Below are 20,575 nucleotides of genomic sequence, written 5' to 3'. Positions count from 1 at the left end.
TAGATGTTATAGCTTGGATCTCATCTTTGTAAATTTAATTTTGAAATAATCTGTTAGTAACATTGCAGTAAACCTTACCCTTTTGGAACTCGCTACCTCTGATTCCAATGACAAATGAATTAAAGACCCATTTAATTCTATTTCAACAGTGCTACTTCTTTCCATTATTAAACCCAACATCTCATTTTGTAGAAGCAGAACATTATTAATTATTAACATGATTTTGAATTTTACTAATTTGTATTTAATTAATAAATTTCCTTTACCTTGATGGTTATATAAGAGCCATAAACATAATAAATATATATCTAGTTTTCTGTCTGTATATATTCAATTAATGTCAAAGTTTAAAAAATATAATTATCTTCTAAGTAAAACCTTTGCTGGAAGATATTTATTATCCTGGTTCATTAATACACATGGTGGGTAGTATTCATCTTATGAAAAATATTTGTAGGAATCAAAACACCTGCTTTTCCAGGTAGAATTACTGTGGTACCATCTTGAAATTAGCAATCCTGAAACTAGGGTTCTATGATCCTTGCGTGAAGAGGAAGAGGGAAATATCCACACACGTCTGCCTGACCAAGGTGCTCTGCCACACTTTGATCTCCCATAAGCCACAGGAGATTGGGTATGGTGACAGTGAACTTGGAGACAGCTCATTCAAGACTTTGGAATTGCCCACCAGACTGTTTTCTATAGCTTAAAAGGCCTGCCCTCATCTGCTGTGCTGCTAGATCTTCAAATCTATCTCAAGATGTCTTTAACATCCTCTAGTTTGCGAGGGCGCATGAGGCAATGGATAACTTATTCAAACTATGAGACTCAGATCATTCACTAATTTTTGTTAAAGATAACTCAGCAGACAACTGATGAATGACATTTGACTACCAAAAATTTTCATAAAATGAAAATGAAAGCATTTAATGCTATACCATAAGCACTACCACTGTATAAACGATTCGAAATCATGAAGCAAAGAAAAGTGAACATACCTTGGTTTTCTTCAGTTCTTCCAAAACCTGAGTAGTAGCTTTCAATGAATTACTGAGTTCTTCTTTACTAGACTTTAAAAGGTCCATCTCCAACTTCTGTGAACTGAGACATTCTTCTTTAGAAGACAATTTCTCTTGATATGTCTGGATTTCTATTTCATACTACAGCAAAATATATATATATATATTACTTTAGCTAGGAGGCACAGCTAAGAAAAAAATTGTAAGAAAAACAAAAAACAAAATCAAAAACAACACTGTTGTACCAAGGACTATTTCAACTTTGTAACTCTCCTATTATTCTCCAAATGGAAATATATCTTTTTTAAAAATCAAGTGATAAGAGAGGAAACTGGTGAAAAGACCATGAAGTTAATGTGAGACCTTTTATAAGATTATATAGCATAGTCATAACCCAGAATGTTGACTTTTTGGGAAAAAAAAAAACATTAAAAAGCATCTTTAAAATCAACTCTCCAACTCCCCCAGTAACCAAACCCCATATTTTACCTGTTTGTTTGTGTCCAAAAGCACAGCCTGGTGTTTCTTTTCAGCTTCGTGAAGTCGTAGCTGATATTCAGCTATTTCCTCTCTCACTTTCCCTTCCTTTTCCACCTGGTCTTTGTGCATGCAATCCAGGCCCTTCTTCAGTTCACTATTTTCTAGTGTGAGCTCCTTCAATTGATCCTAAACAGAAATGTAATAAAATCATAATAGTGCTTCCTCACAATTAAGAACCTGAATATATATTTTTAGAAAATCATGAGTATTATGCAGAAAAAAAATTTTATGGGCAAGATAAAATCTGTACAGCATAGTGCTATAATCCTTAGCAGTGTATTCACTTTAAATTGTAACTTCACCTCCAGTGACACTTTCCTTTGCTTCAGCCCATCCAACTCACAAGGTCATATCCAGAGACCACAGAAACTCTGAAACCTTGAATGCAACTAAACCACTCTGGGACCACACCTTCCTATGCTTCCAACCTTGTTTGTTAAGGTACTTCCATTGCAATAATTCCCAACCTCATCAACAGAAACACTACCACCTTCACACCAAATCCCCTCAGGACTTGCATTTTCTTCCTTGACCAGCACAGACTCCATGTTCTATCACTATAAGAATTCCCTTCCAAATGCCCTCCACTTTTGCCCCGTCCCTTCAATGTGAAGAACTGGCCAAACTCCAACCCCGGAAGCATTTGTCTTCACGCCTGACCCGGAGTAGCTGTTACAGTATGTGTTTCTGTCTGTGTGGTATCTAATTCCTCATCTTCAATTCTTCAACCTGCTCCAATCGATTCATTCCAGCTCTTCCTGAAAAAGCTTTCCATGGCATCATCAACCTCCATGCTGCAAATTAAAGGCACACTCTTCTGAGCTCATCTCAGTCGACCTCTAAGTAGTACCTGGGGCTACTGCACTCCTTCCTTTTGTTTTTTTTGTTTGTTTGTTTGTTTGTTTGTTTGGTTGGTTGGTTGGTTTGACTTAGTTTTTTCCAGGCTGGAGTACAGAGGCACAATCATGGTTCACTGCAGCCTCAATCTCCAGGACTCAGGTGATCCCCCACCTCAGCCTCCCAAGTAGCTGGGACCATAGGTATGTGCCTCCATGTCTGGCTAATTTTTTGGAGAGACAGAGTTTTTCCATGTTGACCAGGCTGGTCTTGAACTTCTAGACTCAAGCTATCAGCCCACCTCAGCCTCCCAAAATGCTGGGATTACAGGTGTGAACCACTATACCCAGCCACTCCCTCCTTGAGACACTCCTTCCTCTTGATTTCCAGAATACGACATCCCCCTGGTTTGCCTCATCAAGCCATCTCTGTTTTCTTTGCTGGCTCTTCTTTCTCCCTCTCACCTTGTATGCTAGAGTTCCTGTGACTAGGCCCTGAGCCACCTTCTCTTCTCCATCATTTTCTACCTTTCCCATAATTTCTAAATACTCCCTATATGTTGAACTAGCCAAGTTACTATTCCCGCCTCAAACCTTTCCTACCCGCTCCATACCCTTCCCAACCCTCCAGTCTTTGTGCATATTTCCATCTGGCTCCAGCCACAATGGCTTCCTTTTCATTTCTAAAACAAATACAAAGATCTTTCTAATCTCAGAGCTTTCACCACACTGCTCTTTAGACCTAGAAGTCTCCCTCTTCTGCCTGTTCATTGAATAACTGACTCATCTTGCAGGTGACATCTGCTGACCACCCTATCTAAATTAGGTTGTTCTCTACCTTGACATCTCCACATCCCAATTACTCTGCAGCAAAGAATCTTACTTCCTTTATAGTATTTGTCCACTTATGATTGTTACATGTTGCCTATTTCATGATTTATTATGGGTCTAGACTGTAAGCTATATGAGTACAGGAAACACAGGATAGGTAAAGTTCAACAGTCTATCCCCTGATCTTGCTAGCACTTATTATTTACAGAATGAATAAATGAATGCATAAAGCCATTGCAAACTAACACACTCATATGTATGAACCTGATGCCAAGCTACTACTCTCAGTGGTGCCTATACATGAAATACAATAACGACGCACTTGGGAGACTCCCAAGCTACTCAACACCAAAAGAGATTTCAGCAGACGCAATAAGCAAATACCATTCAGAGGAACTCCTTCCATGCAGTACGGCCAGAACATTCTCTAAGTCCATTCCTGAGATTTAATGCCAAAACCTTTCCATTTTTATAGATTAAATACTATATTTAAAGAAAAGAACAAATTTCTCCAACTCTTTATACAGAATATTACATATATCAACTTTCTGTAATTATTCAGGGTCGCAATCATAACTATCCTATTTTGCTGTTCTTTAAATACTACTCAGGGATGAAGTTGCATTAGGACTATACAGATATAGGAATATTTATAATTTAATCAGGTATGACAAATAGGTTTCACTGCATCTGCCAGCTCTCCCTGCATGGCAGCAGCTACCCAGGACACAGTGTTAGGAGATTCACGAGAAAGGGAGGGCAGGAATCAGCAATGCCTGCTATGGAAATGGCAGTGGGGAGTGGCAGCCCAAGTGCTACAGATGTGCCACATTAACCCTTCCCTAAAACAGCACCCCAAGAGTCTTCTAACTTTACATATTACTGTGACTCTAGTTCTGTTACTTTGTTAGTTGTCAGCAGATCAATGAATGTGTTTCCAGCAACATTCCAGCCTGTAATCTGTGGCAAGCTAGGAAAGCAGATAAACTTGTTGAAAGCGGCATGAGATCTACTTCTGATATGCGTTAATGTGGTACAAGGGTCCTCTTCTATGAAAGCGTATTTGGGCTCTGAGACATATTTTCATGTGTTCAGAGGCTTCTCACCACTCCTGGTGGGCTCGTGATAGTGTTGGATGGTAGAGATTACTATAAATCTGATCATGACAGAAGCATGGGGTTATTTTTTTCAAGAGCTAAAAACAGGTAAACTACAGAAGGTCTTACAGAAACCAACAAGGAGAGTGGGCACTAACAGATCATAGAACATTTGTCATGAAGAAACTTACTTTGCTGCTCTTTATTTCTTCCAACAGTAACTGTAACTCTCCAGTTAGCCTATTTTTCTCTCCACTGAGTTCTTCTTGCAACTCTGCTGTTTTCTGTGCCATCGCATGCATTTCCCTCTGCAGCTCAGTTTCCTTTGCAGTCATTGTGTTTACCTGCAATTTCATCTTTTGTTAGAATCTGCTTTCTGGTGGTCTGTTTTGATGAGATTAATCACTCTGATACAACATATTCACATTTACTTTAGCTTTCAATCATAAAATTGAAGCTGGCTAATCCCTGCTTTACTAATCCACTCAGTTCAACATACTCAGCATCCTCAAATGGGAAGCTTACCTTTTCTTCTCAGCAAAAATTTAATAGAATAGCAATAAGAAAAGGAATGACAAGGAAAGATAATATTGCTAAGTCTTAAAATCTTTCACAAAGGTATTAACTTGAATTAAACTTAAACATCAGAGAATATCATATCAGGCAGCATCTTGGCTTATCAGTTCTTGTATCTCTACTAATCCCCCAGTGCCATACTAATCTGCAAGACACATGCTTATGATCAGTGAAACACAGTTAAAAAGCTATTGTTTGCATTTGCCCCTTGAAGTAGAAACAGCCTGGTATGGTTTGTCTCAGCATCTCCATACTAATTGCCATCTCTTTTAAGGTATACCAAACCCCAAAATTCTTAGAAAATACAGGGTGGAGACTAATTGTTTTTTCTGGATACTCCTTTTTTTCTTTAATATTTGTTCAGTAAAAATTAAATGTGGTGGAATCACTTTCCTAAGTCACTAAGTAAGCTCACTAGGTCAAAACTTAATTTTTCTTTAATAATTGAGCCTCTTGATGGCAGATCTTCCCTGTAAGCATCAACTAACAAAATAGAAGACTGCACAGAGAATGTATAAAAGGGGGACTGAAAGCACAAAATCCCCAAGACACACCCTAGAAGCCATGAGTGCTCTGCTGGTTATAAATCTATCAGTATCTTTAAAAGTGCTTTGTTCTAAAGGCAAAAAAGACACATTAAGGCAGGCATATCCCTTCTGATCCTAGATAATGTCTGTTGTACTCTCTATAGCAGTGAGTCTCAACTGGGCATGGGGAGACCACTATTCTGATATACTCTAAGAAAGGGAAATATAATTAGAACAAGTAACTGTACATAAACCAAAGCTTTGCCCATATGTAGGTGCCACATTAAAAACCTGGTCCAATCCATGAAAATGTCCCAAAGAATCAGCTAGAATAGTCACTATTGCCAGAGCCAACTCAATGTTTCTGCAATTCAAGACCCAATAAACATAAAGCCTTTACAAAGTTTGGTCCAACATAGCAGACATTGTCTAGAAGTAAATGTAATTCAGTGTCTAGAAGTAAATATGGTGTCCTCCCTCATGACTGCATATTTAAACATAAACAGATATAGCCACTTACTTTTTCAACAAAGGACATTTTGTCCATTTTTGTCAATTCAAGCTCATTCTCTAGGTTCTTGTAAGAACTCTGCAGCACTTCTAACGTGTCCTGCAAAGAGGCATTTTTGGATTGTAGCACTTGGATCTTCTGCTCCAATTCCACTGTCAGATTTACCAGTTCTAAGTTTTGCTTCTTCAAAAGTTGGTGCTCTCCTTCCACCTCAGAAAGTTTAGAGACGAGCTGCTCTTGGTCCTGAATTTGATTTTTTATTCTACTGATTTCTTCATCCTTCTTCTCTAGTTTCTGCTTGCCATCTTCTACTTCTTGAATGAGGCCATTCACAGAAGACTGCAAAACAATGTAATTATTTTTGGCCTCCTCAAGGCCTTGTAGCAACTGAGCCTTCTCAAGTTCAAGACAATCTACTTGACTACTAAGATTCTGCTCTTTGGCCTTACAGGTCTCTTGGTCGTTACGCAGGGCTGCCACTCTTTCATTGAGCTCTTTTAATTGTGTTTGAAGCATCTCCACAGCAGTGTTTGATTTTTCTTTCATCTGTACTTTCTCTTGCTCTTTCTCTTGCAGAATATTTTCAAAGGATGAATTTCTTATTTCTAATTCAGATATTCGCTCTTGCTCTTTTTGTAATGCGTTTGTCAGATTTTCTTTTTCTGACCTTATAGTAACAAGATGTAATTCCAGATCTCTCAGGCTTTGGGTCATCCCTTCTATCTTTGCTTTCAGGGTCTCTACCTCTCCTTTGGAATTCTCTGCCTCAAGAACTGCATGCTCTTGGTTTTTCCTGGATAGCTCTAGCTCTCTTTCAAGGTTCTCCACTCTGCCCTTAAGTAAATCTGCTTGATGCTCACTTTCCTTCAGTTGTTCTAAGACACAGAGCTGCTTCTTTTCATCAGCTTCCAGGTGGACTCTCAGCTTTTCAATGCTGTTTCTCAGCTGATGCACTTCCTCTACTGGTGGGTCTAGACTCTGTTCTGTGGCCTTCACAGTTTCCTGGTCACCACACAGGGCAGCTACTGCATCATTTAGCTCTTTTAACTGATTCTGAAGCATCTCGACTGCAGTTTTAGATTCTTCTTTGATCTGTATTTCTGCTTGCTCCTTTTCTTCTAACAGACTTTTAAATGAAGAGAGTAACTTGTCTAGTTCTGACACTTGACCTTGTTTTTCTTGTAGTTGTTTGGTCAGATCTTCTTTTTCAGACCTTAACATGACATGGTCTAATTCGAAAACTTTCAGGCTTCTGGCCATCTCTTCTAGTTGTGTTTTTAGAGTCTCTACTTCTGCTTTGGAATTCTCGGCATCAAGAATCACTAGCTCCTGGTTTTCTTCTGACATCTGCAATTCCCTTTCAAGGTTCTCAACTTTATCCTTAAGTGAATCATTCTCCCGCTCGCGCTCTTTCAGTTTCTCTGCGACATGCAGCTGCTTCTTTTCATCGGCCTCAATGCGAACTCTCAGTTTCTCGATGCCTCTTCTCAGCTGATGCACTTCCTCCTGTGTTGAGCTCAGCCTCAATGCGAACTCACCTTTCTCCACCAGTGCGGCCTCCAAGGCCTTGGAGATGTTCAGCTTTTCATAATCAGATTCACTCAGTCTGGCCTGCAGGTTTTCAGATTCCTTGATAAGCAATTCCTTCTCTTTATTCAGCTGTGCAATTTGGTTTTCCAGCTCACATTTTGCCAAAGACAGTGCCTGTGAGTCCTTTTCCAAACTCTGCAGCTTTTCCTGGAGATGAGTTTTCTCTTTTAACAGCTCACTCACATCAGAGGACAAAGTCTGAAGGAGTTCTGTCTTCTCCTTCACCTCTGCCTCCGCCACCTGAAGGCAACGAAGACACTCGCTTTGATGAGACTCGAGCTCTTGTGTTTTCTCCTTCATCTTTTCAGACAACTGATCCAGTTCCAAGGTTTTTTTTGACATAGTATCTAATTCTCCACGAAGCTGGTTTCTCTCACTTGTGACCACTGAGAGGTCTTCTTCAAGACAGACAATAACCTTCTGCTTATTTTCATTGTCTTTTTCTAAACATAGCTTCTCTGTTTGAACTCTCTCTAAAGCAGCCTCCAAGGAGAGGACCTGATGCTCAGTGCTAGCTTTCTCAGATCTGATCCTACTCAGCTCATTTTCCACATCAAGAAATCTCTCTTTCCAGCTGTCATTCACCTTGGCTACATTATCTTCAGTATCTTCATGTGATGATTTATCTGCACACATTTCTAAATTAGAATTGAGGCCTTCAGAAGTTTCTACTCTCTGGAGTAACTCCTGGTTATCACAAGAAAAAGATTCCAATTTTTCACTTAAATCTGAGTTTTCTTTCTTAAGTTCCTCAACTATTTTTTCCAATTCTATGCATGCTTCAATTTTGGTCATTAGTTGAACCTCCTGTAAATGGAGTTTTGAATCTAATTCATTCATTTCATTTAGCAAACTTTCAACTTTTCTGTCACGGTCCTCTATCACATGAAGTAATCTCAGATTCTCATTTGATACCTCTTTTACCTGCAGTTGAAGATTTTGGATATTTTTCTGATTCCCCAGGAAATCCATAGGTACCAAAGCATTAGGACCAGAAAATGACAATTCAGAATTGCATTCTGAATAGCCCTGGGTTTTGTCTTCCCCGGGAGTCTCATAGCTGGTGTGTGGGGACTGTTCCCCAGAGCACTCTCCTGTGAGTTTCACTGCACCAGTCTTAGTTATTTTCTCAATGTCTAGGCTGAGGTCCTGCTGAACATCTTTATCACAAATGTGATGAGCGTCATGCTTTGGTGTTCCTTCCGTAGTTTCTGAAGTATGTTCTTTTGATTCCTTTATGTCACTGCTCTCATTTTGGCCTTGAATAGTCTGTAATTATAACACATAACAAGCATTCATTTTATTTTTCAAAAAGAATCAAAATAGAATAGACTTAATTATTCCTTTTTATAAACTAGTATGTGGCCTCTGCTAAACACATCTCTTCAAGTGGTGTATTTCCCACTCCATCTTCCTCTCTCCGTTCAAACGTTCAACACAATTAAACATTCAGTAGGTGGCCCCTATGGGCAAGCACTGGGGTTAGGTATTTATCTTGAAGACAAACCCTTCAGCTCAATTACAAATTGTAATGTATTTACATTTCATATTTTCTTCCTTGCCAAGAATATTCAGGTAGCCTAATATGAAATCTCTGTAATTATTAAATAAGAGGCTAACAAAATGCTCAGCTTCCACCTTCAGTATTTGTGATAATTCTTTAATAAGGCAGTAGAGTTTCATGAGGAGATTCCCAGCCCAAAGACTTAATCCCCAGTCTAACGATTGGATAAATTACATATTTTAGCCTCACTTTCATCTCCTCTCTAAACTGGGGATCTGCTGTTGTGCCTGTTCCTGCCATCACCTCACCATGACCTGCCTTCTCTGCCTCACAGAGACAGAGGGAATCAAGTGACATTCATACACTACACAGCATTATTAATTAAGCTAGCAGACTAGAAAGAACAAAGTTATAAGCAATTAAACAATTACGTATTCAAGTTTTTAAAAGTCCTTTTAAATTACTTATACCAAATCACATTTTTGTACCATAGTAAATTCTTAGAAAACCGTTTAGTAACATAGAAAGAATCTCCTACATTTAGTTTCATGACAATAATGCTATAACATCAAAAATAGTTTGAAAACTGCAAAAGAGATTAAAAATTCACATCATATTACCATTCATAAGTTCTTAAATAATTAAGAATACTTTATTAATGTACAAAGGGTGAAAACACACATTCTAAAGACTTTGACTCCATAATATAATTTTCTCCAGACTTTAAAAACATCTTTAGTAATATCCTATATAGTACTGTGTAAATCTAATCACTATAGAAATGTATTCCTCAAATAAAGTTTACTCATTTTCTTAAGTTCTGGTTTGTTTTGAAAACATTTTGGTGTATTTTATTTCCTTGAACCCTAATTTTTTTTTTTTTTTTGAGACAGAGTATCACTCTGTCACCCAAGCTGGAGTGCAATGGCGCCATCTCAGCTCACAGCAACCTCCACCTCCCAGGTTCAAGTGATTCTCCTGCCTCAGCCTCCTGGGCAGCTGGGATCACAGGCATGTGGCACCACACCCAGCTAATTCTTTGTATTTTTAGAGACAGGATTTCTCCATGTTGGTCAGGCTGGTCTCAAACTCCTGAACTCAGGTGATCCGACCACCTCAGCCTCCCAAAGTGCTGGGATTACAGGTGTAAGCCACCATGCCCTGCTGAACCCTCAAAATATTTTAACTTAAGACTTAATGTGCATTTCAATTAGGCAGACATTTACTGAGTGTCTACTGGTCATGTAAACAGACAAATAGCATTTAAATCCCAGGCACTTACATCTTCTGTGTCGATGCCAAGCAAAGACCGAGAACTTAAGTCCAGGCCTTGTAGCTGGAGTCGTGCTACTTCCAGTTCGAGTGACAGTTGTTCTGTCTGTTTCTTTTCTGCCGCCAACTTGGACTCCATCTCCAGAGTCACACTTGTCAGCTTCTGTTGCCACTGCTCATTTTCTGACAAATACTGCTTCCTAAGGCAGTCAAGCTCTTGCCTTTCAGAACTTAGTAACTGTTCGAGCTCTTGAATTTCCTTATTTTTCATAATCTCTTGACTTTCCATTTTCTCTTCTAGTTTCTCAAGAGACTGCTGGTACACCTGGCAGAGGGACTCAAGCTCTTCAACACTCTTCGCTGGGGCCGAAGGGATTTCTTTCTTGGTCAGATTCTCCTCCTCCAGACTGTTGCAAAATACTTCATCTACACTGCTCTGGTTTGCTGAAACATTCCCTTCTAAATTATTCAAAAGAGACATTTCTCCTGTCTGTTCTAAAAGAGCTTTGTAAAAGGAGCAGTCTCCCAAACTGCTAAGACTAGGGCTGACAGGCAGGCAAGAGGATGACAGGGATGGAACGAGCCCCTCCTCCAAGCCCGGCTGCATCTCCTTCACCAAGTCACCTTGAAAGTTTCTGAGATTCGTTGACAAGACCAAATTTTCAGCCTTTAATGAGGCAACATAGGTCTGTAGCTCTAACATTTTAGAGCTCATTTGACAGTGCTGATCATGTAAAATTTTGTGTTCACTTTGTAAAGATGAGAATTTCTCTTGCAGTTCGGCAAAGTGCGTTTGAACTTCTTTGTTTGACAGTGCCAGGTGCTCATAGGAATTACTATCGTCCAATGGAGCCAAAGACACAGGGTACTGTTCATTTGACTGTTCACCAAATTCCCCTCCTGGCATGCCTTCTATTAACTCACCATGGAGAAGACCACTGTCATTGTTTAATATTTTAACTTCATTTACTAGTTTCCCTACCTCCTCTGCCATTTTCCTAGTTGCTGTGATACATCCTGACCTTGACTCATTCAGCTCAGATACTAGTTCATACTTGTCAGTCTGCAGTTTTTCACACATTTTCTCTAGCTCATTCAGCTTGTTCATTGCTGTTTGCAGAGAGCACTGAAGGTGTCCATTGTCATTTTGAGTTGTTGACAACTCACGAAGCACTGAAATATACTTTTCTTCTGCATCTATTTCATAGTCTTTAAGGCCACTAATTTCTTGTGACTGCATGTCTTGCAAATTTCTGGTTTCCAGTTTTCCTCTAATTGTCTGTAATTCATTCTGCAGGCACTCCTTCTCCTTCTCACTTTCCTTAAGTTTTAATTCCATATTTCTTAGCATAGCTTCTAATTGCACCAACTGTGCATTATAACTATCCAGAGAAATTTCTTTAACTTCAAGATTCATCTGAAGTTTAAAATTACATTGATTTCTCTCACTCTCTCTTTCTTTCATAGAGTTCCTAATTGGTTCCAATGCTAGATTTTGACATTCATGTTCAGTCTTCATTAACTTCATCAGCTGTTCATTCTCTTGTAATAAGTCATTAACTTCCTTTTGCATCTTGTTTTGTTCTTCCTTTAAAGTCATGATTTCTTGCTTTAAACCATCAGCCTCGCTCTTAGAATTGTTTTGGATATCTGTCATCTCAGATCTCAGATCTTGCTGCACTGTCTCCAACTCTAGCATCAGATTCTGATTTCTTTCTTCAGCAAATGCTAATTTTGTTAAGAATTCTTGGTGTTCCTTTGCAAATGCTTCCTTTAGCTGTTCCAAGTCATTTTTTCTATGTTCACAAAGAGTAGTGCATTCATTTAGCAAGGATTCTAATTTAAAGTTCTTTTCTTGTGCTGCTTTGTATTTTTGACTAAGATCCTCATATGCATTTCCGGTTTCTTCACATCTTTGTAGTAAAGCAAGTTTTTCTTGCTTGTACTGAGCAGATAACTCTGAAATGCTTTTCTCTCTTTCATTTATACAGTTTGCAAAACTCTCACTTTTCTGGATTAGGTTCATCTTCTCCTGATTTAAGGATGCATTAATTTCCTTGAGAGACCCATTCTCTTGGGTCAGCTCTTCAATTTCTCTTTTATTTAGAGAAATGATGGAACTCATTTCTTTCTTCTCCATGCTTAGGGTTTCAGATAAAAGTTGTAGCTCCTTTAGAGAGTCTTCGAGTAAATGGTTGCTCTTTTTCAATTCTTGAATCTCTGCCTGCTCCATTTCTAACTTACCATTTAAAAGTTGCAACTCTTTTTCCTTGTTCTCAAGGGCACTTAAGGTTTCAGCAACAACATTCTGATGAGCAGAGGTGTCTTCCTGTAACTTACTAATGCGCTGACTTGTTTCAGCCACAAAACTTTGATGCATCTGTTCTGCTCTCATGAGATTTTCTTCTATTTCTCCTCTGATTTGCACCAGCTCCTCACACTGCTTTTGCAGGTCTGAGTTCATCTGTTTTTGAGACTCTAATGAAAATTTAAGAGAATCAACTCTATTTTGTAGGATGGCAGAATTTTTGGGACTTTGGTCTGCGTCTAAATGGCATTCACTCCTCTCTGAAGGCATGCTTCCTTGTTCTCCAATTATATTTGCAAAGGAATTATGCATGGCAAGCTGCTGATCAAAAGCCAAAAGACTTCTCTGATGATCTTCATTTGTCACCAGAGAAGCATCTTTGGATTTTAGCAGATCCCTGAGCCTCTCATATTCAGCATGCAAGTCTTGATAACACCGGTCTTTGTCCATTATTTCATTTGACAGTAACTGAAGCTTGTGTTCTAGATCTTCAACTTGCCCAGTAAGCTGAAAAGTCTTCAAACACATATTTTCTATTTCCTTCTGATGTTTCTGATCTGAGAACTCAGCTTTCTGCTGTAGCTCTTCATAAGCTTGTTTCTGGGTCTCTACCTCCATAGTCTTGCTGTCTATCACGTTGTGAAGGTTTCTGATCTCGACACTTAGGTTTTCTCTGTCCATCTCCAACGTTCTTACTCTCTCGTTGTACTCATGACTTTTTATTTGTTGTGTCTTGAGACAAGTTTCCAAGTGATTAATTTTACTCTGCAAGCTTTCCTTTTCTGATTCCATCTGAGTTAAAAGTTTCTCATTTTCACTTTTCCAACAAGAAAACAGAGTTTTCTCTTCTTTCAATTCTTCATATTCTTTCTTTTTTAACTCCAAAGCACTCAGCAAGGCTTTTGACTCTTTCTCTGTCTTGTTTAACTTATCATTCAGTTGTTCGATGTGATGTTCTCTCTTTTTCAAAAGGTCTTGAGAACAATCTCGCTGCTTTTCCAGATCAGTCACAGCAAGCTTCAGTTTCTCTAAAGTCAAAGAGTTTTCTTGCTGATTTATCTTTTCTTGAAGATCTCTTAACATGATTTCCTGAGAGGTATTCTTCACTATTTAAAAATAAATAATAAAAGTTGTCAATGTTTGTAATAAATATTTATTCTAAAGATGCCAACCCCTCCCCCGCAAAAAAAAAAAATCCAAACAACTTCTCAAGCCCTGGAAAAACTGGCATTATTGCCTGGGTACCTCCTAGAAAGTGGATTTCTTGATAATTATATAAAAACAGTGAGAATAATGGTCATCTTAAAGATAGTAACATGTTTATTCATCTTCTTTCTAGTAGCCTCAGTAGCTCCGAATAAAATACCAAGGGATAATTTTCCTAAGCACTTGAAACTTTCTCTTTTCTTTGTATGTGTTTATATATGTGTGTATTTTTACCATCTTTTCAAATATTTATTCAAAGAGAGAAAACTGGGACAAGAACAGCACTGAAATGGGAACATTCCACTTCATTGTAGAATAATTCTGATGTTCCAGAAAAATCAATAAGTACTCCACCATTTTAGCCAGAACATCCAAAGGATTAGACTTAAGTAGAAAAGAGTAAATGATGCCATATATCAGTAATCCTCAAGGTCTGTATTTGAATATTCTTGAGGAACATTATCACCCCCACTCCATCCCCTCATAGTAAAAATAACAGTGTCTATGAATGTGACAGTCATCTGGAAGCTTCTTCAAACTCCTTTACTACTCTGTTTTCTACCCAAGGACTCATCTATATACACTGGCCCCTCCTGGTTGGGAATAACCACATGTTTTCATTAAACAGTGATGAGAGGCTTCAAGTTGCTCAAGTATTTGAGGGGAGATTAAAAGTTGAGAACCTCCTCAGTAGATGATAAAGGTAACATGTATCACAATCTCAGATGTCACATCAAGTGGAAAGAAGTACATACTTCCAACCTACCAACCTCAGTCTACCTACTGACAGTTGAGGGCTTGTGTAGACAGCACCACAAGGACTTTAACCCACTTTGCTGTGAGCACCTCAAACAATCACATGAGCGACCAACATTGAAAAATGCCCCAACTGTTCCTTTTCTTACAGTTTCCCTTCAAGACAGCTCAAGGCTGACACTGCTACCTGCTGCTGTGGAAAAAAATGAAAGCTGTCTTGGGGAGATTTGGGGTTTTAAAAAGAAAACAGGGCCAGGCACCGTGGTGCTCACCTGTCATCCCAGCACTTTGGGAGGCCCAGCAGGGTGGATCACGATGTCAAGAGATGGACACCATACTGGCCAACATGGTGAAACCCCGTCTCTACTAAAAATACAAAAATAAGCTGGGCGTGGTGGCACGCGCCTGTAGTTCCAGCTACTCGGGAAGCCGAGCCAGGAGAATCGATTGAACCCAGGAGGCAAAGGTTGCAGTGAGCCAAGATTATGCCACTGCACTCCAGCCTGGTGACAGAGCGAGACTCCATCTCAAAAAAAAAAAAAAAATAGTCACAGAGAAGTGTGACACACATCCCACAGGACAGAGTTCAAAGAAATCCTAGATTTGCAAACACCCCAGGTGAGAAAATAAGGGTATGTAGAAGACATCCAGCACAAACACACAAATATGAAACCAAGAGTGGATTCATTTGATATGCGGAGCAGAATTCTTTGGCTTTAAAATAGGAAAATAAAATCAGTCAAGTAAGTCATCAAAAAACAATGGTCATTAGGAGCTTGGAAAACATGCATTTAATATAGGGTTTTTCCATTATAAGGGAAACGGTAATGAGTCAGGAGATGAGCTGTCTGGATCTAACTAACAAGCTCACTTGAGACACAGAGAATAGCACTCAGGGGTGAGAGACAGCACTGACAATTTAGCTTTGTATGGAAAATATTTACCCTCTGGTTTCAAAGTGCTGAGCACCAGGCATTTGGGACTCAATTGTTCCAATTAAAAAAATGTCCCACTCTCACTCTGCAAACTAAATGGAAGAGGGAAAACTCTTCCACATCAACTGCACACATCTTTTTAGGGGAATATATGAAAAAAATCCAAAGGGTTTCTCTAATATATTAATGTCATCCATCCTCTCTCATGGAAATAATAGCTTAGAAAGTTAACTCTAAAACACTAAGTTTACTTACCTTTCATTTCTTCTGCAAAATTCTGGCTCTGGTTTAAACACTGTTTGACTTTCTTGAGTTCTGCCTCCAGGTGGCAGACTTCTCTGTCCGTTTGCTCAGATTGACTTTTAAGGAGGCTATTTTCCTTCTTCATTTCCTAAAACACACATTTAATTGGTTATAGCCAAAACGAATGCTCAAGTAAATTATGTCTTCTGCCTCAGTAAAGGTCCCTAGCAGAACTGTGTGTGTATCTCACTAGGGAAACAATCAAACTTTCCCTCTGAGTATCTAATGAAGGCAGCCTTTCCTTAAATCAAATAATGTTATGAACAGAAGTCAAGACAACAGTGCCAAACCCAAATCTGAAGATAAATTATTTCTTTCAAGAAGTAAGTTTCATTGAACTTTCTTATTGTTCATATGCCTATTAAAGAGTAAGTTCAAAAGGAAAATCCTATCTACAAGATCCTCAAGACAAAACCTCCCAGTTCCTATCACACCTGAATGGCCAAATATACCTCTGCAAACATTTGGTTTGTTAATAAATCCAAAAAAAATCAGAGCATAAATGTTTACTTTTCATTGCAAAACTGTCTTAAGCTTTGCTTTTATGGGAATGACTTTGTAGGAAAAATTACCTTCAATAAATGTTTATCAAGAAAACCAACAATGTTCAACATGCTGGAATGGGCATTATGAAAAACGCAAATATAAATAAGACAGAGTCTCTGCCTCAGGGCAGACACCCTCCAGAGGGGAAAGATGTGATACTAATTATTTAATACACAATAGGAAGTGCTAAATACTAAAGAGACATTGAGTGTGCTATGAGAAATCAGAGGGCTGGAACACAGAGGAGGAATTAATTCTAGCTTCTGAGTGAAAACAGATTCTTTGGGCACCTGAGTAAAGAGATATCAATGCAACAACATACAATGAAGTAGCATAGATACATGTTTGGTTCCATTCTACTATCTAGGGAGGCCTATATGTTCTGAATCTTAAAAGCAAGCAATATTATTTATGTGCCAAAGAAAAACTCTATTGCTTATTAACCACATAAGATTCACACAACAAACAAGTATCTCAACCTATACTATATGCCACTTTTTGGACCACAGGGAATTGGCATATATCATTACAAACTGAGAAAACCAAGCACCTCACATCCTTAAGGGGGAAAAAAATCATATAAAGCTAACTTTTTTCTAAACTGCATTTTCAAAACTACCAAAATTACCCCTTTGTGAAGTACAGGAAAAATTCTGAATCTTAAAGAAACAATTAAGACTCATCCTCCAAAACCCTACTGCACTGTTAGAAAACAGATGGCCATGGCAATACTGTGTTGGAAGGCTGCCTTCAATTATCAGTCTGGTTACTACCAGCAGATGGGTACCGATGTAGCAAAGCCAAATTCAAGAAGAGGGAGAATCTGGCTAGGAGAAAGTACTTGAAAACTTGCTGGCAGCTGCTCTGTTCATGTATATGCGTTCATTTCATCATTAAAATAAGACAGACCTGTTGTAGTTATTATACTCTCATCTCCCGTGTCCTAATCCTGCTTCCCTGCCGCTAGCTAAACTGACACTCTATCAAATTAAGATACCAATCAGAACTAAAGGACAGCTCCAACCGATCTCAAGATTGATAGGCTAACATTCACACTAGTCAGTGTTAAATATTGCAAAGCACAATCATTAAGGTGCAACAATGTTATTGATTTAAATTAGTATCATTAAACTATGGAACCTATAATGACTAGTTTGTTCTTCAGACTCAGAATAATCACCCCTCAAATGAGATCACAGATGTGAAAGGACAAACACCTTAAAGCACTCTGACAGGGGTAATGTAGCATTATTAGTAGCATTTCTTCCCAAAATTTAACAGTAGCCAGATCTCTGTGATCAATGCTAAGATCAGCTGAATGCGGTCAACACAGAAGAACTAGACTGTGACTACCTGGGTCGACTTAGCATTTTTATTTTGCAAATAAAAGAATATTTTCATATGCTAAAAAAAAATTCATCAAATCAAATGACAACTGCATCTGGAAGCTTGACAAGAAAGCTGGAAAAACACTGCAAAACTGGGTGCATCCCAACAGGAAGGAAGGGAAAAAGAAGGGAGAGAGGGCACCAGGGAAAGAGGGGGAATTTTATGTTTATGTGTTTGTTAATCTCGATCCATGTCTGTCCATAACTGGAGACATTTAAATGAATAGTAAGCTCAATGGAAAGATTAACATGACTTTCTCTATTCTGGCATTAGCTCCGTAAATATTTGTTTCTAACGAAGAAATGTTCAGCCAATCCTGAGACCCAGCAGGCTTATAATGCTATGGCTATGACCAACCCAAGAATTTTAAAAGGCCAGAATTTAGAAAATGAACATCTGAAAATGGATGTGCAGGCTGCCATCCATCGGCAATTAGTTTTCCACAAGGCTGTAGCCACTTAAGACTTGATTGGGTATCTCATTATCAACAATGAGTTAAGCATACAAAGATACATTTTCCTAGGCATCTCCTGCATCCTCACATGATTTGCAAAATTGGGTACTGTGCTGGAAAAACACAACAAAAATCCCTATAACCACAAGCCAGCATTAGAGCTTAGCAAGCAATTCCACCCAGATCAACTTCACTTTAGGAGCAGCGAGGGAGGCATCATTTCCTAGGGCCAGACAAAACAAATTTCAGTTACTGTGTGGCATTTCATGATCCCATCCATGAAGATAGCTTAATACGTCCCCTGCTGGGGGGAAGCCTATATACTTGGATAAGGGGTGGATGCAAAGAATGTGCTTTTCCCTTTCCTCCTCATCGATCTTGCTTGCCAGAGCCAGCTCCTTAGAGGACCTAGTGTAATACAGATCCCTATCCTTGGAAAGGTCCCCGAGCAATTGTTCCCTCACCTTGATTGTCAAACGATGGTATTTTATTGCCTAAGCCCAATGCTACGGGGCTGGCACTGGATACTGGACAAGCAGCTTATCTAAACCCTCCATTCACTTTGATACTAAATGTTAACTTTACCCTTGATTGGGCCATTAAATCGTGTTTCCAGGACTGATAATTTCTCATCGTGAGCAGCATGTTTACTAAACATGGACAAGGAAAATTTCAGTACAACTGTCACATTATTTCGGCATCCAAAACCTATAAGCGTGCTAAATTTGTTAGTGCTCACTTATAATTAGACACAGAGAGATACCCAGAGCGACACAACAACAGAACAGGCAAAATATTAAATCTGAGAAATCTCAAATGCACTGTCCTCTGATCACAGTTCCTGTGCCTGTAGGTGACAGCAAACAATGCTAACATCAAAGGTCATGGCAGTCAAAGACCAAAGCAATGAGCAGGTGGTGGACTGCAGTAACTGAGCACTTATGTGCTGGGGCACTGGGCTAAGCACTTTACATCAATATTTAACTTAACCAAGAATACACCCTTGAAAAGGGAGGAGAATGATTTGTCCCTATATACAGATGAGGAAAGTCAGACTGAGAAAGGGTAAGCCATTATCTCAAGGTCACATAGCGGGAGGTGACAGAAAAGCAATGCAATTTCAGATCTCGCTCACTCTAAAGCCACTACCATTTCCCACTAAGTTACACAGCCACTCGAACTGGGTTCATCACTTACCTGGTCCCAATCCCAGTGCAAAACACAAGAGCCAGCTAAACTCTGTGAAATCTTGCTATCACCCTCAAAAGATGACATGTACATAAACATAACCATAAATTAAGATAAATATTAACTTCATTTCTGGGCCCTGTGCTAGGCACTTTCATGTACAGGCCCTCATTTGACACAGACATCAATGAAATACCAGTGAAACGTGATTGAGGCAAGCACCTCTGTACAGGCTAAGGGTTAACTGAGCACAGCTCTACAGCTCACAGACCAGACCTTGTGGGGATGAGCGAGTCTTCAGAAACACCTGCAAGACAATGTCCAGCCCGCTACTGCGACTTGGCCAAGCAAGCAGTTTTAAAAGTGTTTGGACTCTCTTAACCAGATGATTGCTTTTACAAAATGTTTCCACCAGGCAGCCAGTGTAGTCGCGGGAGAGTTCCTGGCTGAAAGGGAAGCTCACAGAGGGAAGAGTTCGATGCCAGTCTGCCTGTGGAAATGTTAGCAGAAGCATCTGTTGGTTGGTCCCCACTGGCCAAAAGGCAAACATTTGTTTTGCTGAAACAAACGCTTCCATTTGAAAACGTTTGCTGATGAAACCATCATCTGATTTGAAGTTTTCTTCCACTTTGGTGGCTGGAGCTGTGGCCCCCTGTCCCCAGCAGCATTGCCTTTTGGGGGTTAGCTCATTGAACAATCGCCTGTCTGCTACCGACAGGATGTTCTGACTTTACCATTGAGATACACGCTGCAAAGCGGTGGGGATAAATACATTCAGACTTTCCTCACCTGAACAAACAGCTGTTCTTTACAGAGAAAGTTTTTTTAATCTTTACAGCCTAAAGTGATCATAGAACATTCAAAGAATAAACAGAAAAACATTCTTTCCTGTGAGGTTTGATGGAGAAGAAATTTCTACAATTCTTGTGTTGTTCCTCTTCTTAAAATTCCAATGTTGATTTGTGGCTCCATTCAAATTGTTTCAGTCTATTAACTGCCACTGAATGCTTCTTAATTAAGCCCTTTAAAATAAACTCCAGGCCACTAAGTAAATTCAGAGAGAAGCCAAATTGAAATATGTGTGCGTAAAATCCCATCACGGTATCCATGCCATTCAGGAATCCTCATCCACCATTTTGTAGACAAAACAAGATCTCCAAAGATACGGTCAACCAGGGCATGCAAAG

At 39.2% G+C, this 20,575-nt stretch overlaps 1 protein-coding gene across 1 annotated transcript in view; it reads right to left on the bottom strand.

The window, feature by feature from the left end:
- The window catches only part of CENPF (centromere protein F), a 58,720-nt gene that overhangs the window by 10,547 nt on the left and 27,598 nt on the right, over positions 1–20,575 (bottom strand). The window contains exons 11-16 of the mRNA XM_032289226.1: positions 15,764–15,899; positions 10,314–13,717; positions 5,947–8,796; positions 4,515–4,667; positions 1,509–1,685; positions 999–1,160 (exon numbers count right to left, since the gene is read on the bottom strand). Of these exons, the coding sequence (XP_032145117.1) occupies positions 999–1,160; positions 1,509–1,685; positions 4,515–4,667; positions 5,947–8,796; positions 10,314–13,717; positions 15,764–15,899 (6,882 nt within the window). The remainder of the gene's footprint in view (positions 1–998; positions 1,161–1,508; positions 1,686–4,514; positions 4,668–5,946; positions 8,797–10,313; positions 13,718–15,763; positions 15,900–20,575) is intronic.

Source organism: Sapajus apella, unplaced genomic scaffold, assembly GCF_009761245.1.
Source record: "Sapajus apella isolate SASKATOON/1434 unplaced genomic scaffold, GSC_monkey_1.0 scaffold22, whole genome shotgun sequence".
In the NCBI taxonomy this organism is placed as follows: domain Eukaryota; kingdom Metazoa; phylum Chordata; class Mammalia; order Primates; family Cebidae; genus Sapajus; species Sapajus apella.
This window is presented reverse-complemented; position numbering and strand designations above follow the sequence as displayed.